This window comes from Cyprinodon tularosa, unplaced genomic scaffold (genome assembly GCF_016077235.1).
Source record: "Cyprinodon tularosa strain WSP-4 unplaced genomic scaffold, ASM1607723v1 ctg459, whole genome shotgun sequence".
Lineage (NCBI taxonomy): Eukaryota > Metazoa > Chordata > Actinopteri > Cyprinodontiformes > Cyprinodontidae > Cyprinodon > Cyprinodon tularosa.
In genome coordinates, this window is record NW_024039184.1 from 152,587 (window position 1) to 180,034 (window position 27,448).

General features: G+C 41.6%; 1 protein-coding gene across 2 annotated transcripts in view; it reads right to left on the reverse strand.

Annotated features, from left to right (window-relative positions):
- strn3 (striatin, calmodulin binding protein 3) overlaps positions 1 to 27,448 on the reverse strand; it is a 43,317-nt gene that overhangs the window by 11,549 nt on the left and 4,320 nt on the right. The window contains exons 1-10 of one of the 2 annotated variants that reach the window (XM_038300880.1): positions 17,559 to 17,707; positions 12,702 to 12,805; positions 9,468 to 9,541; positions 9,310 to 9,388; positions 9,056 to 9,217; positions 6,718 to 6,853; positions 6,496 to 6,631; positions 5,880 to 6,019; positions 5,628 to 5,806; positions 1,551 to 1,598 (exon numbers count right to left, since the gene is read on the reverse strand). In XM_038300880.1, the coding sequence (XP_038156808.1) occupies positions 1,551 to 1,598; positions 5,628 to 5,806; positions 5,880 to 6,019; positions 6,496 to 6,631; positions 6,718 to 6,853; positions 9,056 to 9,217; positions 9,310 to 9,388; positions 9,468 to 9,541; positions 12,702 to 12,805; positions 17,559 to 17,570 (1,070 nt within the window). In that variant the 5' untranslated portion in view covers positions 17,571 to 17,707. Of the gene's footprint in view, positions 1 to 1,550; positions 1,599 to 5,627; positions 5,807 to 5,879; positions 6,020 to 6,495; positions 6,632 to 6,717; positions 6,854 to 9,055; positions 9,218 to 9,309; positions 9,389 to 9,467; positions 9,542 to 12,701; positions 12,806 to 17,558; positions 17,708 to 27,448 lie in introns of those variants that run through there. The other variant, XM_038300879.1, reaches the window with a different exon arrangement.

Below are 27,448 nucleotides of genomic sequence, written 5' to 3' on the forward strand. Positions count from 1 at the left end.
TTCATCAGCAAATAATGGACTCATGATTATTGGCTTCATGGTTGATTAGATGACATGAGGAATTTCTTTCATCGTTGTAATATTACCATCGTCCACTAGAGGGCTATTCCTTATCTGAGCCTCACTGGCATCTGCAATAGCAGGAATCCCAGAGCGGATCCCTGGATCCAGAGTCTGGTCTGGATTATTTCCACCGTTTAATGGATCCAAGGATCCAGGATGAACTTCCTGTGGTTCTTTTAGTGAATCTAAACTCAGATAAACCCCTTCAGTTCTCCTCAATGGGCCCATTTAGGAGCAGCAGAACTTCTCTGATCAGGAGAGGATGAGAGCAAAGTGGAGGACATTATGCTAAACGATGGGAACATGCTAGCTGTTAGCATGGCAGATAGAAAAGCTTTATGATGTCATGACATTCAGTGACCTTCAAGTTCTAACATTCCAAGCAGAAAAGCCTGTTTATAGTCTCTCAGCTCTGATTGGTGGATTAGACTAAAAACAGAGGTAGCTCAGTTAGCATCCGCCTCAATGAAACAACGGTAATCAGTCCGACAGTCAGAGCGACATACCCTGTCTATTAATGATAGATCTACATCTCTGTTCACAGATTTTATTTATACTTTCTATATTCAGTAAAGGTTCCTGTTTTGATTGATCTCATAGATTTAGAGGTGTTTAAGAAAACATGGTTTCTTTTTTTCAGTTAGTGTTTATTGCATCTGGGTCCAAAAACTTTAAATATAAGTATTTAGTTTTTCCGTAAAAGTTTAAAAAATAATCCACTGGACTCTTTTTTCAATTCAATTCAATTCAAATGTCATCAGGACATTTGAATCGAGAAAGCTTCCTGGAGGGGAAGTGAAACGTCTTCAAACCTTGGAAACCAAGTCCAGTGGATTGTTTTTTTAAACTTTTACAGAATGACTATGACCTGGATGACTGAGAATCTTCATCAGCATAATTATTTACTATTTTTAAAACTCGGCATATTGTAAAAAAAATCTTTATGTATCTATCTTTATGGGAAGTTCCTGCTGATCCAAGAGAAAACTCAGATTTTAAATGAGCCAAGCTTTTGTTGTTTGTTAATTGATCGATAAGATCAATCAACCTCAGAATAATTCGTTCTACTTGTTAATCATTTCTAAAATGTTTATAATCAACACGACCACTTTCTCTGATCAGTGATGTGAGGCAGAACCTGATTATTTTTGCTCAAAGTTAAGACAAAGTTGCCCTTTTAGCAGCTATCCAACAAAACGACAGCAGCTGTTGCTTTTTAATCCCATTTCCAAGTCCTAAAAATGTGGTTCAGCTTCATTTTGAAAGCATGTTTCATGTTCCCAGAGTGGAAGAAGAGAACTAACATTTCAAAACAGGATTAAAATTTGTTACAAATAAACTCTGGTGACAAACAACAATAAAACATGGCGGTGGCTGCACCATGCTGTGGGATTATTAGCTTTCTGAACGACTCATGGTGAGGTTTGAAAAAGTAATTTGTTTCGCCGTTGCCTCGACCAAACAACAGAAGAAGCAGAGATACTTACATGTGACCCCTAAACGTATAGATGGGTTCCACATCAAAGGAGGCACTTCTGGAACAGAAAAAACACAGATTTAGCTCATCATAACTGTTCTAGTCTCTCATTGTTTTAATAAGTAATGTTTAAACTAGACCCAAACAGTAAACAGTTTTGGTGGCACAGTAGCGATGGCCCCTCACAGCAAGCCTGGTTCTGTTTCTGCTGGAAGTTTCTTTGGTTCAAAGGGAGTTTTCCTCTCCACTGTCGCCATGGGCATGCTCAATTTGAGGGATTAGTCAATATCTACCGTCTCTACCTGCTCTACCAGGAGGAGCGAATCCTGCAGATTCTGTCAGCTGGTTTTCTTTACACAGAAAACTTTCATTTAACGCAGATCAACCAAAGGAGACGATTTGGTAGGAAAAGCAAATCTAAGCTGATCTCCAACGGTCTCCAATGAAATCAAGCCTGGTTTTTTCAGTGAGGGAGAGTCAGCCACAAACCATCACACTTCCTCCACCAATCAGTTTTCTTCAGCAGCAGAGGAGATGATGCGTTTTCCTACGAATGAGGAACTTTCTAACAGCAGAAGATTCACCATCGCACAAAGCCACCAGTCAAAGACTGTTTTCGTTCCAAGTTTCATTTTAATTTCCTCTGAAACATTTATGACTCATCGTGCTGGTGGACCAAACTCCAGTAAAACAAAATAGAAAGTTAATTTTATCTTCTGCTTCCCTCAGAGACTGTAGAGAAGGAGAACTGAGAGTTATCCATGGACAAGACTCGTTTTTATGACCAACAGGTTACAGAGGAGTCACTTTTTATACGTAAAGCTTCTGATAGTTGAGACCAAGAAAGATAACAGGAACATACAGGTGCTGGTCATAAAATTAGAATATCATGAAAAAGTAGATTGATTTCAGTAATTCCATTTAAAAAGTGAAACTTGTATATTATATTCATACATTACATACAAACTCATATATTTCAGATGTTTATTTTGTTTAATTTTGATGATTACAAATGACAACAAATGAAAATCTCAAATTCATCATATCAGAAAATTAGAATATTACTGAAGACCAATAAAAACAAAGGATTTATAGAAATGTTGGCCAACTGAAAAGTATGAACATGAAAAGTATGAGCATGTACAGCACTCAGTATTTAGTTGGGCCTCCTTTGGCCTGTATTACTGCAGCAATGCGGCGTGGCATGGAGTCGATCAGTCTGTGGCACTGCTCAATGGTTATGATAGCCCAGGTTGCTCTAATAGTGGCTTTTAGCTCTTCTGAATTGTTGGGTCTGGTGTATTGCATCTTCTTCTTCAAAATACCCCATAGATTTTCTATGGGGTTAAGGTCAGGAGAGTTTGCTGGCCAATTAAGAACAGGGATACCATGGTCCTTCAACCAGGTACTGGTAGCTTTGGCACTGTGTGCAGGTGCCAAGTCCTGTTGGAAAATGAAATCTGCATCTCCAAAAAGTTGGTCAGCTGCAGGAAGCATGAAGTGCTCTAAAACTTCCTGGTATGTGGCTGCGTTGACCCTGGACCTCAGAAAACACAATGGACCAACACCAGCAGATGACATGGCACCCCAAACCATCACTGACTGTGGAAACTTTACACTGGACTTCAAGCAACGTGGATGAAGTGCCTCTCTTCTTTTCCTCCAGACTCTGGGACCTTGATTTCCAAAGGAAATGCAAAATTTACTTTCATCAGAGAACATGACTTTGGACCACTCACCAGCAGTCCAGTCCTGTTTCTCTTTAGACGCTTCTGACGCTGTCTGTGGTTCAAGAGTGGCTTGACACAAGGAATGCGACAGCAGAAACCCATGTCTTTCATACGTCTGTGTGTGGTGGTTCTTGAAGCACTCACTCCAGCTGCAGTCCACTCTTTGTGAATCTCCCCCACATTTTTGAAGGGGTTTTGTTTCACAATCCTCTCCAGGGTGCGGTTATCTCTCTTGCTTGTACACTTTTTTCGACCACATCTTTTCCTTCCCTTCGCCTCTCTATTAATGTGCTTGGACACTGAGCTCTGTGAACAGCCAGCCTCTTTAGCGATGACCTTTTGTGTCTTGCCCTCCTTGTGCAAGGTGTCGATGGTCGTCTTTTGGACAACTGTCAAGTCAGCAGTCTTCCCCATGATTGTGTAGCCTATAGAACTAGACTGAAAGACCATTTAAAGGCTTTTGCAGGTGGTTTGAGTTAATTAGCTGATTAGAGTGTGGCACCAGGGGCCATCAATTTTGAACCTTTTCACAATATTCTAATTTTCTGATATGATGAATTTGAGATTTTCATTTGTTGTCATTTGTAATCATCAAAATTAAACAAAATAAACATCTGAAATATATGAGTTTGAATGTAATGTATGAATATAATATACAAGTTTCACTTTTTAAATGGAATTACTGAAATCAATCTACTTTTTCATGATATTCTAATTTTATGACCAGCACCTGTAATTATGAGTGAGATGAAGGTCATTTAAAGTTTCATTGATGAAAACCTGTTTAGCTTTTATGCTACGTTCACGCAAAACGTAATTTCAGCTTCTGCAGCTTCATTTCTGATGCTGTTCCAAATTAAGGTCAGCCGTCCAGTAAAATGAGTCCAGATGCGTCTGATGCTTCTGCTGAACATGCAAACATACTCTGCCGGCAGGTTTCTGCATTTTAAGGTAATTTAGTAGGGATGGAACGGTTTATGAAAACCGTCCGAACCGTTCGGTTCGACTGTCTCGGTTCGATTCACTTGTGTTGCGTTGGGTTCATGCGCTGCTCCTTTTTCTCATAGGTGAAGCGTTTACACTCCAGAGCAGAAGGTGGCGGTACTGCGACCAAAGCCAACCACCAGTAGTAAACAAGAAGAAGAAGAAGAAGCGAAGCAGCGTAGCCGGGTGTAGCAGAAAAAAATCAGTTGTTGTGGAGAATTGTGTGGGTATGGCAAGTGGGAAAGAACAGGAGTTGGAAGACGCGCCAGCAGCACTTTATAGGTTTGCTGTATGGGACCACTTTGCATTTAGAGTGACCTACGATGACGGCGGAAAGAAAGTTGTGGATAAAAGTGCAACAGTGTGCAAGCATTGTGCAACACGTTTTGTTTATGCTAACAGCAACATGACCAACATGTCATGCTGACCCCGAAATCCCACATACTCCGTCAGCGCTCCGCCCCGCTGCGCTCCAGACCGCATGCGCAAAGCAAAGCCTACAGCCTCCACTGTGGCTCCCGTCCGCTCCGCTCTGAGTTCCTTGGAGATGGTAGAGAGCATGCACGAGATGATTAAATTCAAAGCAGCAAAACATGCGGAAATGATCCAGGGTTTCCGCGGATCATTAAAAATAATTACAATTCATTCATTTTTTAGGATTTTTTCATTAATTTTTATGGGATTTCAGTGTAACAATCAACATATACCGAACCGAAAACCGTGACCACGAAACCGTGAACTGAACCGTGGATTTTGTGAACCGTTCCTCCCATATAATTTAGGCGTTAATAATCTGTTTCAGAGGAGTGATCATAGCGCTCTGCATCAGCAGTGCTGTGTCTGACTCCCTGCCAGCTCCCAGATCAGCTTCTCTGATTGGTTGATGTGACGGATCCAGCAGCTAAAGTTAAACTTTTCCAACTTTCCTTCTGAAACATGTTGCGTGCCTCAGAAGCTCATGAGGCGCCACTCCTGCTGCTCTGGATGCGCTGCAGGACCTTTTGATGCGCGTCAACAATAGACTTTACATTTAAAGCAGCTGCTTCTGCTGGTGTGAATGTCGCATATGGAGGTTTAAATAAACCACTGGAATGTTTGCCGCTTTCCTGTAAATGACTTTAGTTTAGAAACTCACTGATATATGATGATTAATACTCCTTGCTAATGAAGCCAAAGTGGGCGTCACAAACAACCCATAAGGAAAAACATCAACGGGACGTATCAAAGAAGAACAATGGAAAGTTGAGAGGAAGTAGAGACATGTAGATAAGTGAAGTCATCAGATCACTGTGAGCAAACAATCAATGTGAGTCTGCAGGGAATCACAGAAAAACAGGAAGTTTAGTTTTCAGCGAAGTGCTGAGTCAGCATACTTTTTGGCCGGGACGGTCTTTGTGAGGTTCCACAGCTTGAGGGTGTGGTCCTCAGACACGGTGACCAGGCACGGCTCCACCGGGTGGAACGCCAGCGCTCGGACGCCGTCCAAGTGGCTCCGCAGCGTGTACTTGGGGTTCCAGGTTTTCCTGAACGCGGACTCTTTAGCGGAGGACAGCTAGCGGGGACACATGAGGACAGCTTCAGTTTTTAAGCTTCCCTTCCGGTACAGAAACAGGAAGACGCCTTACATCGTAGCCAAAGTCTGTCTCATCGTTGGTGACGGTGAGGTCGGCCAGGTCACCCAGACCCAAAACACTTTCCAGAACATCGTCCGGCCCGCCCAATAAGAAGGACTTCCCCCCACCGGAGGGGAAGGGCAGAGGTTCCGCTGCAAAGAGAAAAACACTCATTAATGGGGAAAACAGAGAAAATGTTTGGTTCCATAATACCTGCATCATTCAGCCATTAAACTAAATCTAGATCCAGACAACAAATGAAGAAAAACCCTGTTTGCTGTTTGAATGAGCGAACGCCTGAGGAAAGCCACAGCCCACTACAGCTAACCTGGAAAAGAACTTTGTTGGGAACCAACAGATAAGGGAAATATAATAAAACTGCGATCCGAATGTGATTTCTTGGTTGCTAGGTAACAGTTCCTCTATGCTGGATAATTGATGCGTTAGAGCAGAGAAACGGATCGGGAATAAAAGTTTTGCTAAATGGTCCTTTATTTGCTTTAAAGGCGGCTCTACGGAGCCCACCGTCAGGACAAAGGTCGGGTTTCACTCACGACACATGAAGCTATGAAACGTTAGTCACCAGGATCTGAAGTCTGCGATAGAATCCGGCTGGAGGCCGACTCACCCCACTCCGTCCCGTCTCCAGAGCTGCGAGCCTCCCCTGCTCCCTCTCCATCCTCTGCAGTTACCAGGAAGTCAAACTCCTTGAGGGCCTCCTCTGTGTCCGCATCATCCTCTGATGCCAGTCCCTCGTTTCCCATCTACGTGATTAAAGGGAGAGAAGAAGAAGAAGAAGGTGGAGAACTGGTTTGATTTAAAGGGGGGGGAGCAGTGTTAGTTGCCTTACATTAGTCTTGTGTTTTTTAGTTCTGTGTTTGTCTGAGCTGATGTCATCCATCAGATCTCCTTCCTCATCCTCCTCCTCGTCGCTGTCATCTGCGTTTTCCAGGAAGTTGAATGTCTCCAGGTTGTCATTCGGGATCCTGCAGAGAGGAGACAGGTGAACCACTCAGCTCCGTAACCGACCCCCGGATGGAGGCCATGTTTTTGTTCTCTCTCTTCTGGCGGTGGAGGTGATGTTTAGGTCTAAGGTGTGATTTGAATTGGGTTTGGTTTAGCGTTAGGTTATGGTTACTAGGGATGGGGATCGTTAATATTTATTGATATCGATACCTTTATCGATACTCCTTATCGATCCGAATCTTTATCAATACCACTATCGATACTTTTCTGTTAGTTGGTGGAAAGATGATGCGACAATATGTTTTTAACAGAACTGGTATTGCTTCTATTGCTTAACAAGTGAGCATAACAAAAACGTTTCCAGCCTTCAATAAACATGGCTAATGTAATAGGCCACTTCGAAATGACATAAAACTAACTAGAATATATTTTCACAATTGTTGGTTAATGTATTGTCTACTGTCACTTTTCATCATGTTTTTAATGATTAGGAAAATATTTAGCAAATAAATAATTGTATTTTAAATTAAATGTAATTTTTAATAAATGTTGGCATCAGTAGTTTAATTATATGTTCTAAAATAATTAGAGCAATATACAACTGTATTACTCGTGTTTCTCGCCAAAAACTAAATTTCCCGTTTTCTTTACGTTACACTTGAACGCATCATGATAACCTAATTGTCGTTTTACTGAGCCAATCTGAACACATCATCACGCAGCACGTCTGAAACTTTATTTACTTTTCAAGCTAACTAGCTTGTATGCTGCCGATTACAACACGGATTTAACAATTACTATTTTTAACTGACCGGACAAGCTACAAAGTCTGTGTGCGCTTACCAGTGGTACTCTGAGTGGATGATGAAGACGGGCCCCACTGTGGTGCGGCAGCAGCAGGAGGAGGAGGAGTCTTTTCCGTTCAGCCATCCTCGAGTCGCGAGCAAAGATAAGTGCCAGACTTCACTTGTTTTACTTTTAATATCTGTTTGCTTACAATTTCATTCCAAAACATTGGTGGACATGCTGCAGTGATTGGATTGATTAGATTTAAATGCTGTGACGCGAACTGAGGGACACACAATTATGTTACAGGTCCTCCGGGAGAAAAAAAAAAAATGACCAGACTCGATAGTGGTATCAATAAGCCCAAATGTTATTGATTTTCGGGTTTTGAAAAAAGTGGAACCGGGTCCTTGATAGAACCGGGTTTCGATCCCCATCCCTAATGGTTACGCTATAGAGATGAAGGTATGTATATTGGAGAGTCCCAGATAGACACCAGGTGGTGCTAGAGCCCCTATGGACGGAAAAAAGAGCCCTCCCGAAATCGTTCACTTCTTTTTTTTTGGCCCAAAATTTATGAATTTAAAATCCTATCAAACCAAGAGCCTAGATTAGTGTAATGTTGTTCCATTAGACTTGTAGCTCCGCCTCCATAGCGCGTTGCCCTCTTAAAGGGCCAGCTAACCTCCTTCACCAACCAGTTAGTTCACATCATCACGTCTTTTATGGCCTCTACCAGGCACCAATAAACTGTTTAAAATGCAATTAAATTAGAAAAAAAGAAATGATTTAAAGCATCTCACAGATGCTGTAACGGTTCCTGTCAGGGAATCCCTGATGACATCTATTGGACTCGCATCAACTAGAAAACACAAGTTACAGTTTGGCTGTTTAACATTTCATTTAAAAGCAAACATAGGGCCAAATGATAACAAATCGTAAAAAAATAACTTTGATAATGCTCTAATATTCAGTTCAGGTGGGGCGTGTAGATTAAGCTGTATTTTTAATTTCTTTGTTTACTGACAGGAAATCATGGACTGAAAAAGAAATGATCTGAAAATAAGTAAAATTTCCTTAAAATAACTATAAGAAAATAAGATGATCTGTCTGTGGAAGGAGAGTTTTTAAACCTGAAAATAAGATTATAACATATATATTTGAAATAAGATAATAGATTTGGGGTCTTTTTATATTTTAAATATAAATCTTAGTTCACCTGCAAACTGTCATATATCCCCCCTCAAATCAAGACACCGATGTAGCATTGCTACCTGTGGAAGATCATTAAATGTCAGCATCAGATGGTGTCTGGCTCTTGTCCACTCCATGCGACATTTAAGGTGTCATTTTTTCAAACTAAGAACATCTGTGCATGGCAGTGGAAAGTCCTAATAAGGATAGGGTGACACAGCTGCGTCCGTCTGTGTGTTTACCTCTTGGCGTCTTTACAGCGCTCCGTTCCGTTGATCAGGTGCTGCAGGTTCTTATTCTCCACTGACCCGTTCTGCTCGGAGCCCGACAGGCCAAGCAGAGAGCGGACCCTCTGAGTGCGGACATCCAAGATGGTGTCCGTGTATCCGACTTCCTGAAGGTACCTAAAAACGACACATATGGCTTCAGAGTGAGGTGGAGAAACATCTGCTGCGGTCAGAAACAGCTCCTTTAATTATAAGCAGGAGGGCCTTACTGTCTGAGCAGCTGCCGTCCTTGTTTCCACATTAGCTGGCTGTTAGCAGGGACAGCAGACACCTCAGAGTCTTTGGTGTCTTTGAGGAGAGAAGAGAGACAAGCTGAGCGCTAATCCGGCCTCATCACACAGCTGGAGCTCCTTCCTGGAACACCTACCTGATTCAAAGATCGGCATCTTCATTTCTCCTTGGTTTAACTCCGTTCCATATTTTAATTTGTGGTATTTTGCTCTGAAGAGGAGAAACAGAAACAACTTTAATTAATCGATCTTTCTTCAGACAACATCTCCATATTGATGCAGGCAGATTGTCATATTTTCATAAACGGACGCTGTAGAGTTGGAAGGATTTCAGGATTATCCCACCAGGCAAAAGAAAAATAGAACTAGAAGACTTTAGTGATAGGAATCACAATTACAACAATTTTCAAATCGCAGGGAGAGACTCAAACTTTTCATGTCCAATGGAATTAATACGTTTAAGGTGAGTTTTCTAATGTAGAAGGGAACAGAGAGTCACAGCTGGAATGCAGATATGTGCAGCTGCGAGGGGAACTTTACCACACAGGAGAGGAAAAAGCCATGAAAACAATCAAACCCAAAAACAAACATCCAAACACCATTGGTACTGCTGAGGAAAATCTGCGTTATGTTATGTTCATGTTCTGCAATGACCCATACCTGTCTAACAAAAGAAGCCAAACCACCCCCTATTCTAAAGTGGTGGACCCATTCGTCAGTTTCAGTTTGCATGTTTTCTAAACAAAAACAAGGCTTTGTTGGTCTACTGTTTAAAGCCTGGAACGCAACACTATTTCTGACATTTTGTATTAAAAAAGTCCAGTGGATTGTTTATAACTTTTTTGGAATGACTCTGACCTGGATGACTGAGAATCTTCACCAGCATCACCATCCCATATGTTGCTGGAGTCAAAAGGATTTTCTCCAAACACTAAATCCCAAAACATTTCAAACCAAACAGACCCTTAAACAGAGACTAGTGCATCCTAAAGAACAAACCCACAGACCAAATCTGAGCAGTGGTATATGCTGTTCAATGCAGCGAGGAATGCTCTGATCTTTATATCGGAGAAACCAAACAACCTCTCTACAGACGCACGGCCCAACACAGAAGAGCGCCCTCCTCTGGACTAGACTCTGCAGTACATCTACACCTGATGGACAAAGGACATTCTGTGGAAATCCTATAAACTACTGTTTATGCTCTAAAAACATTCTAAATGACTTCGTTTCGAGTAAATTATGGACGCTACCCACTCAGGACACTTGGAATACATTGGACGAGCAGTATGGAGGAATATTGACACGTTTTTTGTGGACTTTTATGGACCTTTCTGTCTCGGGCGCCATAGACCTCCATTATTTGAATGTCAGCAGACAGCAAGAAGCCTCCCAGATCTCCAGATGCATTTGAGATATCAAAAAAGTACTCCAGAGTGTTGTTCAGCATGGGGGTGAGTAGAAAATGAAGGCTAATCATGTTTTGGGTGTACTATTCCTTTAATGAATCCATCTATGTTAAGAAAGAAAACCCAACCTTAAACAGCTGAGGTGGACTCAGATTTCAGCTTTCTGAAACCTACAATGCAGCGATAGAGTTGATTCCTCCCCGCTATCATCGTAACCCCCACTGCCATGCAGGGGACTAAACATCTGTGCTGGTCAATCAGAAGCATAGACCAGTATTGGGTATTGCAGGCTAACAAAGACCTCAACGGCTCTCCATTACTAAGGGGTGGACCTGTTCTTTTGGTTCAATTTGCACGTTTTCTAAGCCAAAACAAGGCTTTGTTGGGCTACTCTATAAAGCTTGGAACTCAAAGCTAATTCAGACATTTTGAAATGCAAAACGTCTTCAAACTTGGAAAACAAAGTTATTTGTTTTTCTGAGTTTTTTAAACCTTTTTGGAATGACTATGACCGGGATGACTGAGAATCTTCACCAGATTAAAAACAAGTCATTAAAAACCTTTAACTGTGCTCATTAAGTGCAGACTCAAAAGGATCTAAAATGTTTGTATAAATAAGGCTGCACTTGTGCAAAGACACTTTTCTCAAAGATTTTCCCAAAGGCCCTACGCCATTTCAGGCATTAGAGATCTGCCAGAAGGAAGATGAGCAACAGACCCCATGGATCCATGGGTGAGGGAGGAGCGATTATTATTACTAAATCACATGGAGCTCCTTTACAGCTAATTATTAGACAGATTTTATTGTGTAAACAAAAAAATTTTTCGTTAAGAATGGCTCTCTGGAGTATTTCATTTTTTAAAGTGCAGCAATAATGAGGTAAGCAGCAGTGATAAAAAACATTGCGATGAAAAAAAGTGATGTAAACATATGACTGTATAGTTACAGTTCTAATATTTCAGGGTTTTTTTTTTTTTTCTTATCAATTAATTATTCTAAATGGTCCAGTTCTGGCTGGCTAATAGAGGGCGCCACCCCACTCACCCAATGAAAAATAAAATTATTAAATACAAATATTTTGAAATATAATATAATTTTAGATGTGCAAGATAAATATTTAATCTTTAATGAGGAGTGAAGCTTTTTCGTTCGTCGTCGGATTGGTGACGTATTTGCATAAATCTTTGCCCATAAACTCTGGTTAAAAGTCGTCCAGCGCAGTAGCTCCTTTGAGGCGGGTTGAGGTGTGACGCAACGAGAATCGCGACAGTTCAGTCTAAAGAACATGGAGGCTTCAGCCGATGAAACTAGCGTTAGCGTGGCTATCGAGCAAGTTTCATCGGAATTACAGAGTATTTCTTCACTGAAAGAAGAGCAAAACACTGCTCTGGAGGCTTTTCTCAGAGGAAAAGATGTTTTTGCTTTTCTCCCGACTGGTTTCGGCAAGAGTTTGATCTATCAATTGGCTCCTCTTTGTTGTCGCTCTGTTAGTACGTCATATGCTTCGTTGATCTGATTGGTTTATTTGGCCCGTCTATCACCAACATAGGCCAATCAGCTAACCAGTATTTTCGCCCCTTCCCAAAATTACTTCAACGGAAGGTTTCCAGATGGCTATGCGGAGCAAATCCATCTGGCGGAGTCAGGTTACTGCTAGGACTGATTTAAAGCACTTTGGAGAACATTTTATAATGTTTTTTTTTTATGTTGTTGGTATTCACATAAATATACAGGTGTGACACCTTAGAATACATTTGATTTCTTTTTGGCATGTTTAGAAGTTATAGCGCCCCCTGGAAAAAACTCCACTAGCCACCGCTGAAATGACCCCGTCTGCAGTTGTCTAACAGTGTTAAGTTTTGGTTGCAAACAGCAGTATAACCCTAACACGCTGCACCGAACGTCTTTCACAATCAGTGAAGGAGAAGGATGGCAACCAGAAATACCGTTATGTTTCTTACCTTTCCTGCTTTAAAGCATATTCTAACATTTTTATTCTTCTGACCAGATCGTTCTTCAGGTTCTCCTGGCCCTTCCTCTCCCCCTGCAGGAACGCTATCCTGGCCTGGAGACAAACAAACACACCATAAACAGAGAGGAAATAAAACATCCAACACAAAGAAACGCCACGAGGTAGAGAACAAAATACCCAACCCCCCCCCCCCCCCCCCCCCCCCCAACCCCCCCCCCCACCCCACTGAAATCTGTTTATACGGGAATGATTAACTCAAATTTAATGCTTTTTAATGCTCTTACAAATAATTTTAATTTCACCAACCGGTACCCATCGACAGGCTGCAGCCATGTCCCAAATTCCTCGTTTTCCAGCCACTTTTGTTGAAATTTGCTTTCCCCCCCCCCATTCTCTAGCCTTTTCTCCGACCCAAGCTTCTTTTCTAAACATACAGCTTTGCCATCAACCAGAAGCAGTTCCACGCAATTATATCGTGATATGTCTGACGAAATTGTTTTTATAAATTTTTTTTTTAATAAAGCATTTTAAATGCCACAATAAACACATTTAATGAATTTTAATGCCAATAAAGGCCTTAATTTAAACAATAATAATTTAATGACTTTTAAATATTTTTAATGACCCGCAGAAACCCTTTAAAACAGATTAATCTGTTTTAAAGGAGAAGTCCGGTCATATTCAGAACACAAACTTCTGAAAGTACTTTAAATATGAAATTATTAAATACTGGTCAATAAATGATAATTAAATTTAATTAAGTTTATTTCTATAGCTCCAATTCACATCATGTCATCTCAATGCACTTCACCTTATCATCCAGTCAGATTGATTCAAAGTTTTCTATCTAAGGAAAACCAGCTGATTGCATCGACTCAATTACCCCATTTACTCTACCCTTGAAAAACCGATTCATGCCGAGACCGGTCCGAGCTCGGATCAGTTAACCAGGCCGAGCTCGGTTCTGACGACCGTTTTCACGTCACGCTATCTCGGTTCCTCGACTCCTCGCCTCCTAGTGATGATCTGCGGTATTACTGCCAGTATTGAAGGAGGAAATCAAGCAGTTGGTGGCGGTAATGCACCAAAAGTTGTTTGCCAACCACCATAAAACACAAGAAGAAGAAGACGAAGAAGGAGGGAATCAAGCAAATCAAAATGGCGGCGCCTGTCACATTCACAAAGTTATGCTTGATTATTATTGCTGTACTTCGGTATTTGTGGAGGGTCAGGTGAAGACGGCAACCTTTCGTGGATGTTTATAGTTGTTCATAGTTGTTCTTCTTCTTCTGTTTTGTGTTGGTTGGCAAGCAACTTCCAGAGGTGCATTACCGCCAACTACTGGAATGGAGTGTGAATCGGGATGTGCAGCCCGACGGAGATGACGCGTTCTGCTCATGCGCTCTTGTTATCAGAGAACCGAGCCAGGGAAAAACCGAGCCGAGCCCACCTCTGGAACTGGTCTGCACTTAGGTCAGTTCGGTTGTGTCTAGCTCGGTTCAGTTCAGTTTGCTTTCCATTTACACACGATAAGTTTTCTCAGTTACCGAGCTCGGACTGGTCTCGGCACGGTTTTTCAAGGGTAGTGTAAATGGGGTAATTGACTCTTCAGCAATCCCTCTCACCAAGCATGCTTGTAGCGACAGTGGAGAGGAAAAACTCCCTTTGAACAGGAAGAAACCTCCAGCAGAACCAGGAGGTGAAATGCAGCTCCAGACGAGCTTTGAATGTGGTGATGTCATCAGTAAAATCCTGTTCCAATTGACCCAGATTTATTTAAACACCAGCAGAACCAGGCTCAGTGTGAGCGGCCATCTGCTGAGGCCGACTGGGGTTCAAGGAGACAGAAGCAGACATAGAAAAAGAAAGGTCCAGAAAACACACAAATTTGTTTGTAGAAAAAGAAGCAGAGATACAAAAGGCAACTGTCAACCAGCTCCACAGGCGGCCCCGTCCAGGAAACACACAGACAGGCAGACGAGCTCCGAACCATCTCCCATGTCAGAGGATGAAGATCATCCAGTTAGTCACAGTCAGAGAAACAGGACTACACTGGAAAACAGGCCAAGCTCCAACATCTATAAACAAAGGTGTTGATGGCAGCAGCACAGCTGATATTTCTCTCCAGGATGGAGTCACAGCCAAACAGGAACAGACCAGATGAAGCTACTATGAGAAAAAGCATTGTTTTTAATTAAGAGTAACTTTCCTTTGTTTGTCAAAGAACACTACTGGTTTGTGATTTGTCGTGGTGCGGTATCGGCTGTTGAGTGAAGGAAATGTGAAATAACTCTTTTTCCCACTTTCACCCGATGTATTCCAACATCCAGCTGCCATGCACGTGGGCATTGTCAGTTTCACTATAGCTCTGTTGAATTTCAATGGAGAAGTCCTCTGGAAATCTTCAATAATTGTTATTGATTGCAGATGTGTCTGGTAGTTCCCATTGATTTTGCTTGTAAAGCGGGTAGAATGGCGCTAGGCTTACCGCACCGTGACGTCACTGCCGGAGGAAGGCAGGAGTGAGGTGTTACTATATTTGGGGAAAAATGGCCGCTCCCCGACTCAGTGATCAAAACGAAAATTATTATTTGTATTTTTTTACTGATTAACGCTAAATTCATTAAATCACAGCGAACGTAGTTTTAGGTATGAATAATGATCCACTGATTATTCCTTGCTGACCGGATTTTTTCTTAAAGAAACAAATTTGACTGCTTTCATTTACAGAAAAAGCTACTTGGAAACTGTTTACCCAAAATAAATAAATCTGCCAATCAAAGCCTTTTATTCAAAGGGTAGAGCAATCACCATGTGGGAGGGTTTGATTCCAGCCTCCACCTGTCATTGGTCACTGTGCCTCCCAGCAAGGCACTGAACCTCAGGTTGAAATGCGAGTTCTCTGATTGGTGAGCAGATCTTTTATAGGTTCTGCCATTTTAACTGAGTCACCGTGTTCCTCGACAGACAGAAATAATCCCACAGGTCTCCGGTCTGGATGAGGTCACAACTGAAAGGGGGAGACCCCACCCCCCCACCCCAAAAAAAAAAAAAAATCCCATTCCTGTCAGCTTTTAAACCATGAAAAATGTTAATAAAAAAACCAATGGACCCCAAATTCTGCAGTTGAGATGGATGATCCAAGCCATATTTTTTGCCAATAGCAGCATTTTTTTTCTTGCGTCAGGTTTGGTCGATAAAGCAGCCATGATGTCCCTCCATCGGCTTTAAGCTATAAAAAAATTAGTTGATTTGTCAGTAAATGTTTCTAATTTGTAATCGTTAAATATTTATCATTTGGCAAGAGGAAGATAAAACTTCATCAGCCTAAAGAATCATCTCAACAAGTAAAAATCAGAAACAGATACTGAGGTTTGGTTTAACTGATGTCAACATAATTGGTACCAGCCTTTAACCCTGTAATGCCAAATGTATCATATTTGATACATACGGTTTCTGAAATTGTTTTGCATCTGACACCTTTTGCATAATTTAATGGTAAAAGTTTAGCTCAAAATCCTATTGTACACAATCAGATATACCTGATAACAGAGGGCAGAAGACTACACAAAAAATAATCTTGACTTATCGCATAGTAATAAATTATTAATATCAAAAATTTATTTCTGTTTTTGCTTTTTACATATTTTGTTAAAAGGCCAAATAAGGACTTCAAACCAAAAAAAAGTCATTTCTGTTTTGTTTTATTCTTGGATCGGGCTTTAAAGGGTTAAAAACCTGTCTTGGTTTATCTTTATCCTGCAGGGCGTCTCTGATAAACCAGCTCGAGTGAAAGCCTCCGACGATAACGAAGGAGAAGCTTCCCACATCACCACACTGCCTCCACCAAAAGCAACCTGGAACTGATTATTCATGTGAACTCTGCTTCGATCAAACCCAAAGAGAAATAAGTAAGATTTTTCACACTTATTGGCCAGAGTATTGTTACAACAAAAGAAATAAAAATAAAACACAGATGCAGTTTTCTGTGGACAAACTGAGGTAAAAGTTGTAAAGTTTACACCTTGATTTAGTAGAAAAGAAAGCTTAAATCTTTAGCTGTGAACATTTGAAGAGTCTGGAAGCAGAGAGAGCTCAAACAATTAAATAAACTTCCACTAATTCAGTAATCGATTAATCGTTAACTGGAGTAAATAGACTGTACAACGACTTAGAGAAGGAATTATATCAAAATTATTTTAAAATTAGAAATATTTTGCCTTTAAGAGAAATCAAACTTAATCTGTCAATCCGCTCTATCCAGACCTCCTCAAGTGAAAAGAGTTCGATTTTCACCTGGTTTAATTCTGTAAGAACATTTCCACGTCCGATTATTAATCAATGAATCGAACAAATAGTCAACAGATTAATGGATTAGCAAAATAATTGCTCATTGCAGCCATAGAAGCAGAGACAGAAAACTACGCATAAAGACGTTAATCTAAGATGGCATGCTGCTGCTTGTTGTCTTAATAACGCCTGTAGAGCTGCTGAATCCTGAAAGCTGATCGCTGCACAAGAAGATGGATGAACATGGCAGCTGTTGGCTCTCCAAAACAACAAAACTGACAGATTATGAAAAACTAGGTGAATAACTTGCAGTTTTCCTTTGTATATTTGCACATATGTATGCTAGCATAAAAAGGTATGTACACATGTGAATCAGTGTTTGTGTGCATAAACGGGCCTCCCAGTAGAAAAGGCCAGGGAACAGCATGTAAGGATAGCGTAATAATGACTTTGTGCCTCATATTTCATCTCACGCTATGCAGTAATGCCAGCTGCACAAGTGTATGACTCTGTAGAGGTAAGTTCGACATTTTCCACTGCTGAATAAACAACGTACCTCAGTTTCCATTCTTGTCCAGATTTCAGCCCTGGATTAGGTTTCCTTTTTGGATCTAGCTCAGTTTGTTTGGGGATGACACTACGGCTCCGGAGCAAAAGGCAAAGATTAAAACCGTGAAGCTGTGCGGTGCAGAGGAAAGCACCCCTCACCCCCTCCATAGGGTCAGAACACCAGGCTGACAGCCCAAACGGAGCAGTCTGTACATGTAGTGATCCATCTGTCCCATATTTACCAGGCTGACGAATCACAACAGCCTCTGTAAGGACTGTTCTTCTGAACAACTGCATCATTACAACACAAACACACACTTTGGTGTTTAACACAGGTCCTACCATACCATGCATTCAAGACTGAGACTTTGACCAATACACACTATGTTTAATAAATTGAAAGACTCCCCAAGACGAGTAAGTCATATTTATAACTACTTGATTGGAAAGACTTGCAACATTAATAAAGGACTTAAAAAGGTTTGGGAATCGGAACTAAACAAAAAGTTCACAGAGGAACAGTGGAGTGCAATGGTCAGACAAATGTTAAAGCCCATGAGGGATGCACGCTCCAAACTGATAACCTGACTCCGCCAGATGGATTTGCTCCGCATATCCATCTGGAAACCTTCCGTTGAAGTAATTTTGGGAAGGGGCGAAAATACTGGTTAGCTGATTGGTCTATGTTTGTGATAGACGGGCCAAATAAACCAATCAGCTCAACGAAGCATATAACGTACTAACAGACCGACGACGAAAACACAACCACAAGCCAATTGATAGATCAAACTCTTGCCGAAACCAGTCGGGAGAAGAGCAAAAACATCTTTTCCTCTGAGAAAAGCCTCCAGAGCAGTGTTTTGCTCTTCTTTCAGTGAAGAAATAATTCCGATAAAACTTGCACGATAGCCACGCTAACGCTAGTTTCATCGGCTGAAGCCGCCATGTTCTTTAGACTGAACTGTCGCGCTTCTCGTTGCGTCACACCTCAACCCGCCTCAAAGCCAACGCTGATTGGACGTTCGTTTGGTGAACGGCTCCAAATTTTCTTTAACGGAGAGTCTCCAGACTGATCTGCGAGTGAAATCTTGAAAGCTCGCGAGATCAGTTCAAAATTCTGAATCGTTTATATTGGACACCAGTTAAACTCTTTAGAGCTAAAATAAGTAACTCGGATATTTGCTGGCGATGTAAATAAAGTCAGGGAGATATGCTTCATGTTCCTCATGTGTCCGAACCTGATTTCTTATTGGCAGGCGGTTATGGGAAAAATCAACAGCACGCTTAACTCCAATTTATTTTTGACACCTACATTAGGACCTCTTAACTTCTTAGATTATGAGGTCAAAATAGGAACAGAAAAAACCCCAATGGTTAAAAATAGCCCTTACCACGGCAAGGCGAGTTATATTAAGATACTGGAAGGATCAAAACACCCCTACATATTCAGAATGGTACGCAGCACTTTTCGAGACCGCCTCTTATGAACGACTCATCCACAAAATAAACGGCCAGATTGAGGCGTATCAAAGCACATGGGAACCGTTTTTAAAACCAGAGAGGAAAGACTCAAACACTATTGATCCAGAATAAAGATGCAGTGTGTGCGAATTATTTTTTTTTTCTCTCTAGTCTCATCTGCTGGCGGAGGTGGGGGGAGTACGGGAGGGGGGTTCATGGTTAAATGTTAAAAACCCAAGTCCTTCTCTGTACAATCACTCAATGTTGTACACTTTACAGTACTGACAATGTCATCACTGGTTTTACAGTATGTTTAATTGTTAAAGGATGTAATAAACATTAAAATTGAAAAAAAAACAGACTGAGACTTTGTGAAACCAGTAAGTTGGAAAGAGAGAGAATCTCACCTGGTCCATTCTCATTTGCACAAATTATTACGCTTTGTCATGAAAAACAATAACAGACACTAGCCCCTCTCTGTCCTCAACGTCACGGTGCGCTAAGCCTAGCACCATTCTCCCCGCTTTACAAGCAAAATCAATGGGAACTACTAGACACATCTGCAATCAACAACAATTATTGAAGATTTCCAAAGGACTTCACCATTGAAATTCACCAGAGCTATAGTGAAACTGACAATGCCCACGTGCATGGCAGCTGGATGTTGGAATACATCGGGTAAAAGTGAAAAGAGTTATTTCAACTTTCCGATTCCTGATCCTCCACGGACGGGTTCGTCGTTGGATTGCCAACTTGAAGAGGGAGGATTTGCCATCGAACTTCTGGCCAGAGAAAAAATACGTAATATGTAGCCAACATTTGGAAGAAGAATGTTTTCAAGATGACTTGGATAATAGCGCGTTGTGACAAACACCAGATACAGCACTGGGACTTGATCAACAGCCGATACCGCACCGTGACGTCCCTAACCAGTAGGTGGCAGTAGTGTTCTTTGACAAACATGGATGCCTCCAGTAAAGCACATTCACATGAAAATTACTCTGAATTAAAACACTTATCATTTATTGAACAGTATGGAATAATTTAATATTTAAAGAATTTTCAGAGGTTTGAATTCTGAATATGAGTGGACTTTTCCTTTTTAGAAATATTCACCCTTAAATCCACTTTTTGTTTGCTAATAAATAGTAAATAGATTTCTGATAGTGCCGTCTACATGTCCCATGTGTCATTTTTGATAATTTACTGCTTTAGTGTGTAAAACTTTCCGTTTAGCGCCCTTGCCAGTGAAAAAAGATTTATTTGCATCAGACTTTTGCTATTTGCTTAGCTGGGGATGTGACTTCATCAAGGGAGAACTGACAACAGCAGCTTGACCCTGGAAGCTGCTCTACTGACTCACTCCTCCAACACATAGTGGTTCACTAAAGCACTAACAACAAATTAAATTCCTCATTATACAAGTTAATTTAAATTTTAAATTGATCGAAAGTTTGATTGAGACAATCTTTATCATCTGTCATGTCTACCACAATAACCTGAAACTAGTTGCGTGTCAATGCTATGATCTTTAAGCCGCTGAAAACATTTAGAAGAAAAAAAGAAACGGCATTAAAATTAGGCAAAAAGCAGTGCGCTTCATCTTTCTAGATCACTTTATCACAAAGCTCTCACCATTGAGATTCCTCTGCTCACTATGATTGTGTTGCTGTAAGTGCAACAACACAATAAGAGCAAAGACCACAAAAACTTCACTTTATTTCTTATTAAAAAAGACAGGCTGATATAGAGACACGGGCAAATACAAAAAATACTGTATAACATCCTTCAATCCATCTTCTACCACCTGTTCATCAGGGTAACAGGGGTCTAGTGTCAGGCCCCGTCCACACGAAGCCAAACCCTGGCCTAAACGCACACATTTTTCACCAAACCAGCCTCTCATCCACACGAAGCCGGCGTTTCGGGGGTCTGTAAACGATCTTTTTTTTATTAAGCCTTCAGAGTGGGAAGATTTTGAAACGCCGTTTTCGCGGTTCCATCTTTAAGCTCTAACCGCATTTTTTTTTTTTTTTTACACGCATGTGTCATAGCGTCGCCTCTAAACACACAGTATCACAACAACAATGGCGCCGTACTGTGTTGAATGGTTGCTGCTCATGCTACTCACCCTGCTGTTGGGCTTACAACAGAATCTTCTTCTTCTGGAATATCTCCAGGAAGAACAGAGCAATATCGACGACATAGTTCAGCACCTGAATTTGACTGAACCACGAAAATGGACCCGCAGGGCAACCATGTATAAATATTAGGGCGCATGCCCAACATTTCGTCGCCTATTTTTGCTTTGGCACGACAGCGCCACTTACAGGCCTGGCATACATTTTGCAGCGTTTTCATGCATTCGTGTGGACGATCACATTTATTTTACGTCTCCGTCTTTACGACAGACGTTCTGGAAAATATTAGCGTTTCGTGTTCGTTTTGACTTCGTGTGGACGGGGCCTCAATCTCCAGCAGTCTTTGTGAGAAGGGAGAAATCACCAGTCCATTAATGGGCAATACAGAGACACAGGGGGCAATATACTCACACCTAGGGGCAGGGGTGGATTTAGGAAATGTGGGACCCTAGGCAAAGACAGGCAGGGGGCCCTATGAACTGAGAAGACAACACATAAAACAGACCCATTCTACAGATAGAAAAATGTTAATAGAATAGACATCCATTATCTGTTCTAGGTTTTGTCCCTTTCTTCTTCTTGTTTTCCTCTCTATGTTTTGTACTCAGCTGAGCCATGATCTGCTTCTCTGTTCTCCATTTTTCATTTGGATGAAATAATAGCTGCATGAATCATGACAGCAGACAAGATAGAGGAGAGCAGGAGGCGGGGTTACCAATCTACTTGCTCTGGAGAGCAGAGTTCGCTGCTTTTAGATGTTGTCTCCAAAGTCTCCAATAGCAGAAAAAAGTCGCTAGATTTGGCGCTAGGAGCTTTATTGAAATCATAGTGCTACAGGCATGGATCTAAATCAGTGTAATTTTTCACAAATAAACATTTGTGATTCAGACATGCAAAGGACAAGATCCACCAACCCACACAGCACGATTCACGCAAGCATACAGGATTCACACACACACACAGTACATGATTCGCCAAAGTATTTCTGTTCCATAAACAATTATAAATGAAATTAAAGTACCAGAAGTTTTTAAACTTCACTGCATTTGTGTGTGGATTTTTGAGACTCTCCTGACGTAGCCCAGCGTTTTTTTATACAGGGGATAGTTTGCAACCAATCACAGAGCTCCCTTGCAAAAGCCAATCACAAGAAAGTAATCCACGTAGGATGACTATTTGCCTGTGGTCCTGTGTTCCGTCAGCTCAGCACACCTCGTCAGGCCAGCATCCCCTTAGCGATACGCATTACATAGGCAAAGTTCACACTGCAGCCTGAAGTAACCCAAATCCGATTTTTTTTACCCATATGCGACCTGGATCTGATCTTTTCACGGCTGTCTGAACAACACAGATCCGATGTTTTCCAATCCGACCCAGGCCACTTGGCCATGTGGTCCTGAATCTGATACGAATCTGATCTTTTCAAATGCGACCTGTGTGTGAACGGCAAGGTCAGATTCATCCAACCTGAACGCCATTAATACCCGACAAAGGTCACTATTCTGCGTCTTGCTACGCAGAAGCGGCAAGAAAAACAACAACCATGGCAGATGATGATGCGGAGAGCAGGATTTATGTTTAACCATATTGAAAAGATTGAGTTTTTATGGTTGGAAAGGATTGCTAGAGAGATCACATACAAGTCGCATATATTTAGAAATATGATGGGCAAAGCAAAAAAATCTGATTTCGCAAAAAAAAAAAAAAAAAAACGGAATTTAGCATCAAGGCCTGCAGTGTGAACGTAGCCATAGAGTCTCCTGCAATTTAGTCAGGTTTTTGTCGTAGTTTGTGCATTAAAAAAAAAAAAAATCATTCACTAGGTTCGTTACACACATCAGGTTTAAAAACAAACATTGCGTCCGTTAGATGAGGATCTTATTAAAGAATGATCTGCATTTTTTTCACAGAGAATTAGATATTTATAGGGAGAGGATTCTACAACCCAGTTGACAAGATTTAATTATTTGTTTTTCGTTTGTTCAATATGAGCGACATGCATATCATTTTCTATTTATTTATTTATCTATTTTTACATTACATGAAGAACTACTGAAATTATTTTTTCAGTAGTTCTATTTTCAGATTACACATAAATAGATTCATTAATTCAGCGGGGGGGAAAGGAATGACTTTAGGATTAGGATTCACTCCGTGATAACAACCTACTGGCACAATCTGAAGCAATTGGGGATAATATGGGACTCATTGAACTTTATTGACACAGTGGATTTTTCAGAGCAGCAATCTCCTTTAGTTTCCAATGTCTCTCCTCTGAAAATCCCATCTTAGTTGCTATTGGTGTTCCCAGAAACAATCTAAGCAGAAACATCCAACAGGAAAAGGAGGCTTTAAGAAAGAGGGGTCAAAGGTGACATCAAACTTAGCCTTAAAGGCATCTTAATGGTGTCTCTTTGGTGCCTTAATCTCTTACTATTTTGCACTTTTTGTTGTCAAGCATTATGCTCTTCAATGAAGTTGTTGTGAGACCTGTGCTGCAGTTTTTAAATCTTTCCAAAACCTGGAACCCTTCCTTCCGTCTCCAATGACTGCATGTATATAATGTGTGTAAGTTGTGAGTATGGCAGTTATTTTGGGTCAGTCTACTTTTAGCTTTCAGAGGGGATCAGGCTGTCAGCGCCGGGCCCAGTAGGCAAAGCTGTTTAATTACAGCCTCCTCTCACACAGACCTGTGCGCCTTTTCCTAAAACACGGACGCAGAGATGCAGCCTACAGGCCTACAAGCAGATCAGATCCACTTACAGTCTCTCTGAGTCAGAAGTAAATAATCTATGTGGCTATCTACTACTGCTGTTCATTAAGCTAGGGGTAACCACGACTTTAACAATCCTGCTCCACCACCTGCTTTCAGCACAACAATACATGTCCCGAGCAAAATTAGGCATCCAAAGTGGCAAAATATGAAAGGTGAGATTTTGGTGAGCAGAAGAGAAAGACAGTAATGATACTCGTTTTGAAATCTTGTAGTTCACACAGCACAGGTCATCTCCAGGAACTTTACCAGGTCAGACCTGCTTTGAAGACACTAGATTGATCATCATTTTTCCTGCTCTTCGATCAGACACACAAACTGCATTAAAATCATGGCGAGGAATCAGATTTCTGCTTCTCTTCTGGACCTTTTCTGTTCATAGTAGTTAACTTACAAACCAGCACAAGATTTATTTCTCTGAGGGAAACACTGAGGTCCAATTAGGCCATTTATGTGGAGCCGCTTGTAAAGTTAAGCAGTCAAAAAATTAGGAGCAATATTTATAATTATATTTAAGAAAAGTAAGCGGGTTTAGTTCATTATGTCATTCATTCATTTATAAAAATCAAAGTTCCAAACTAAACATATAGATGGTCAGTTACAGGCTACATGAGAAGAAATCTTTATGTGACAAAAATTAAGAATCTATATAATTTATCAATGTAATACAAATGTATTGTTGTAATATATTGTAAATGTAATACAAATCTAGATGAATGAATAACTATTGGTCACATCTGTAAACTCAGATTCCATCAAAAAAATTGGAAAAATCCTGGGAAAAAAGGCCATACGGAAGAAACTTCCACCCCTCCTCATTATCAAGAGCTTACATCCCTAATGAAGATGCTAACTTTATTTTGAGACAGAACTTGGTAGCGACGTACACCTCTAAAGGTACAGACAGGTGGTATGAAAATTCTGGTATTACTGGGCTGGACCGCCTGGCAAACCGGCCAGACCAGAACCCCACAGAGAATCCATGCAGTTCTGTGAGGAAGATCAGAGACACCAGAACCAACAACGCGATGACTTGAAGCCAAGACAACTTTAGCCATAAAGCACTTTAAAAACATTAGCACTGACCAGAAAACCTAACAAAAGGGATGAACGATTCAATAAATGAAAAGAACATTTCTATCAATGCAGCTTGGGCAGCTGCATGCAGATGACACTCCACCCACATCAAACCACTCTGCAAATAGAATGAATGGTTAGGGCTACGTTAGTGCAGATTAATGCAGAAAAAATATCGTATGTGCGACTTTGTTTAAGAGATATTAAAGATTATTTTTTAGGTCATCCAGAGGTCACCATCCCCCCATTAAACTCTGATTTTATCCAAAGTCATCTACTTTTTAAGTGCCTCGTTAGTGCAGATTTGTGTCGTGAAAATTGACATTTGTGCTACTTTAGTTTTTAAGATACACTATATTGCCAAAAGTATTTGCTCACCCATCCAAATTATTGGAATCAGGTGTTCCAATCACTTCCATGGCCACAGGTGTATAAATTCAAGCACCTAGGCATGCAGACTGTTTTTACAAACATTTGTGAAAGAATGGGTCGCTCTCAGGAGCTCAGTGAATTCCAGCGTGGAACTGTGATAGGATGCCACCTGTGCAACAAATCCAGTCGTGAAATTTCCTCGCTCCTAAATATTCCACAGTCAACTGTCAGCTGTATTATAAGAAAATGGAAGTGTTTGGGAACGACAGCAACTCAGCCACGAAGAGGTAGGCCACGTAAACTGACGGAGCGGGGTCAGCGGATGCTGACGCGCATAGTGCGAAGAGGTCGCCAACTTTCTGCAGAGTCAATCACTACAGACCTCCAAACTTCATGTGGCCTTCAGATTAGCTCAAGAACAGTGCGCAGAGAGCTTCATGGAATGGGTTTCCATGGTCGAGCAGCTGCATCCAAGCCATACATCACCAAGTGCAATGCAAAGCGTCGGATGCGGTGGTGTAAAGCACGCCGCCACTGGACTCTAGAGCAGTGGAGACGCGTTCTCTGGAGTGACGAATCGCGCTTCTCCATCTGGCAATCTGATGGACGGGTCTGGGTTTGGCGGTTGCCAGGAGAACGGTACTTGTCTGACTGCATTGTGCCAAGTGTAAAGTTTGGTGGAGGGGGGATTATGGTGTGAGGTTGTTTTTCAGGAGCTGGGCTTGGCCCCTTAGTTCCAGTGAAAGGAACTCTGAATGCTTCAGCATACCAAGACATTTTGGACAATTCCATGCTCCCAACTTTGTGGGAACAGTTTGGAGCTGGCCCCTTCCTCTTCCAACATGACTGTGCACCAGTGCACAAAGCAAGGTCCATAAAGACATGGATGACAGAGTCTGGTGTGGATGAACTTGACTGGCCTGCACAGAGTCCTGACCTCAACCCGATAGAACACCTTTGGGATGAATTAGAGCGGAGACTGAGAGCCAGGCCTTCTCGTCCAACATCAGTGTGCGACCTCACAAATGCGCTTCTGGAAGAATGGTCAAAAATTCCCATAAACACACTCCTAAACCTTGTGGACAGCCTTCCCAGAAGAGTTGAAGCTGTTCTAGCTGCAAAGGGTGGACCGACGTCATATTGAACCCTATGGATTAGGAACGGGATGTCACTTAAGCTCATATGTGAGTCAAGGCAGGTGAGCAAATACTTTTGGCAATATAGTGTATAATTAATTAAAATTTTGGCCGATGACATCACCATTTCTCCATTACGCTCCGATTTTATCCAAAGTGGGGCTTTCAGATCACCTCGGCAGAACCACAAAGCTTTAAGACTTGGATAACTTTTGTTATAACTGTCATTTCTATCATTTCGTTTGTGAATACAAAATGAAAATAAAGTTTGTATAAGTAGGTCTAATGTAAGTGAGTGAAAAAGCTAAATGTCCCAAGAGAGAAAAACAAAACAAAGACAAATATTTGGGATCGTTGGACCAATTTAAAAATAATCAGTGTTCTCCAGCGCCGATGCCACCAGAACCAACGCCGATTCCACCAAAACCAGCACTGATGCCACCAGAACCAGCACCGATGCCACCAGAACCAACACTGATGCCACCAGAACCAGCACCGATGCCACCAGAACCAACACCGATTCCACCAAAACCAGCACCAATGCCGCCAGAACCAACACCGATTCCACCAAAACCAGCACTGATGCCACCAGAACCAGCACCGATGCCACCAGAACCAACACCGATTCCACCAAAACCAGCACCGATGCCACCAGAACCAGCACCGATGCCACCAGAACCAACACCGATGCCACCAAAACCAGCACCGATGCCACCAGAACCAGCACCGATGCCACCAGAACCAACACCGATTCCACCAAAACCAGCACTGATGCCACCAGAACCAGCACCGATGCCACCAGAACCAACACCGATTCCACCAGAACCAACACCGATTCCACCAGAACCAGCACCGATGCCACCAGAACCAGCACCGATGCTACCAGAACCAACACCGATGCTACCAGAACCAACACCGATGCCACCAAAACCAGCAC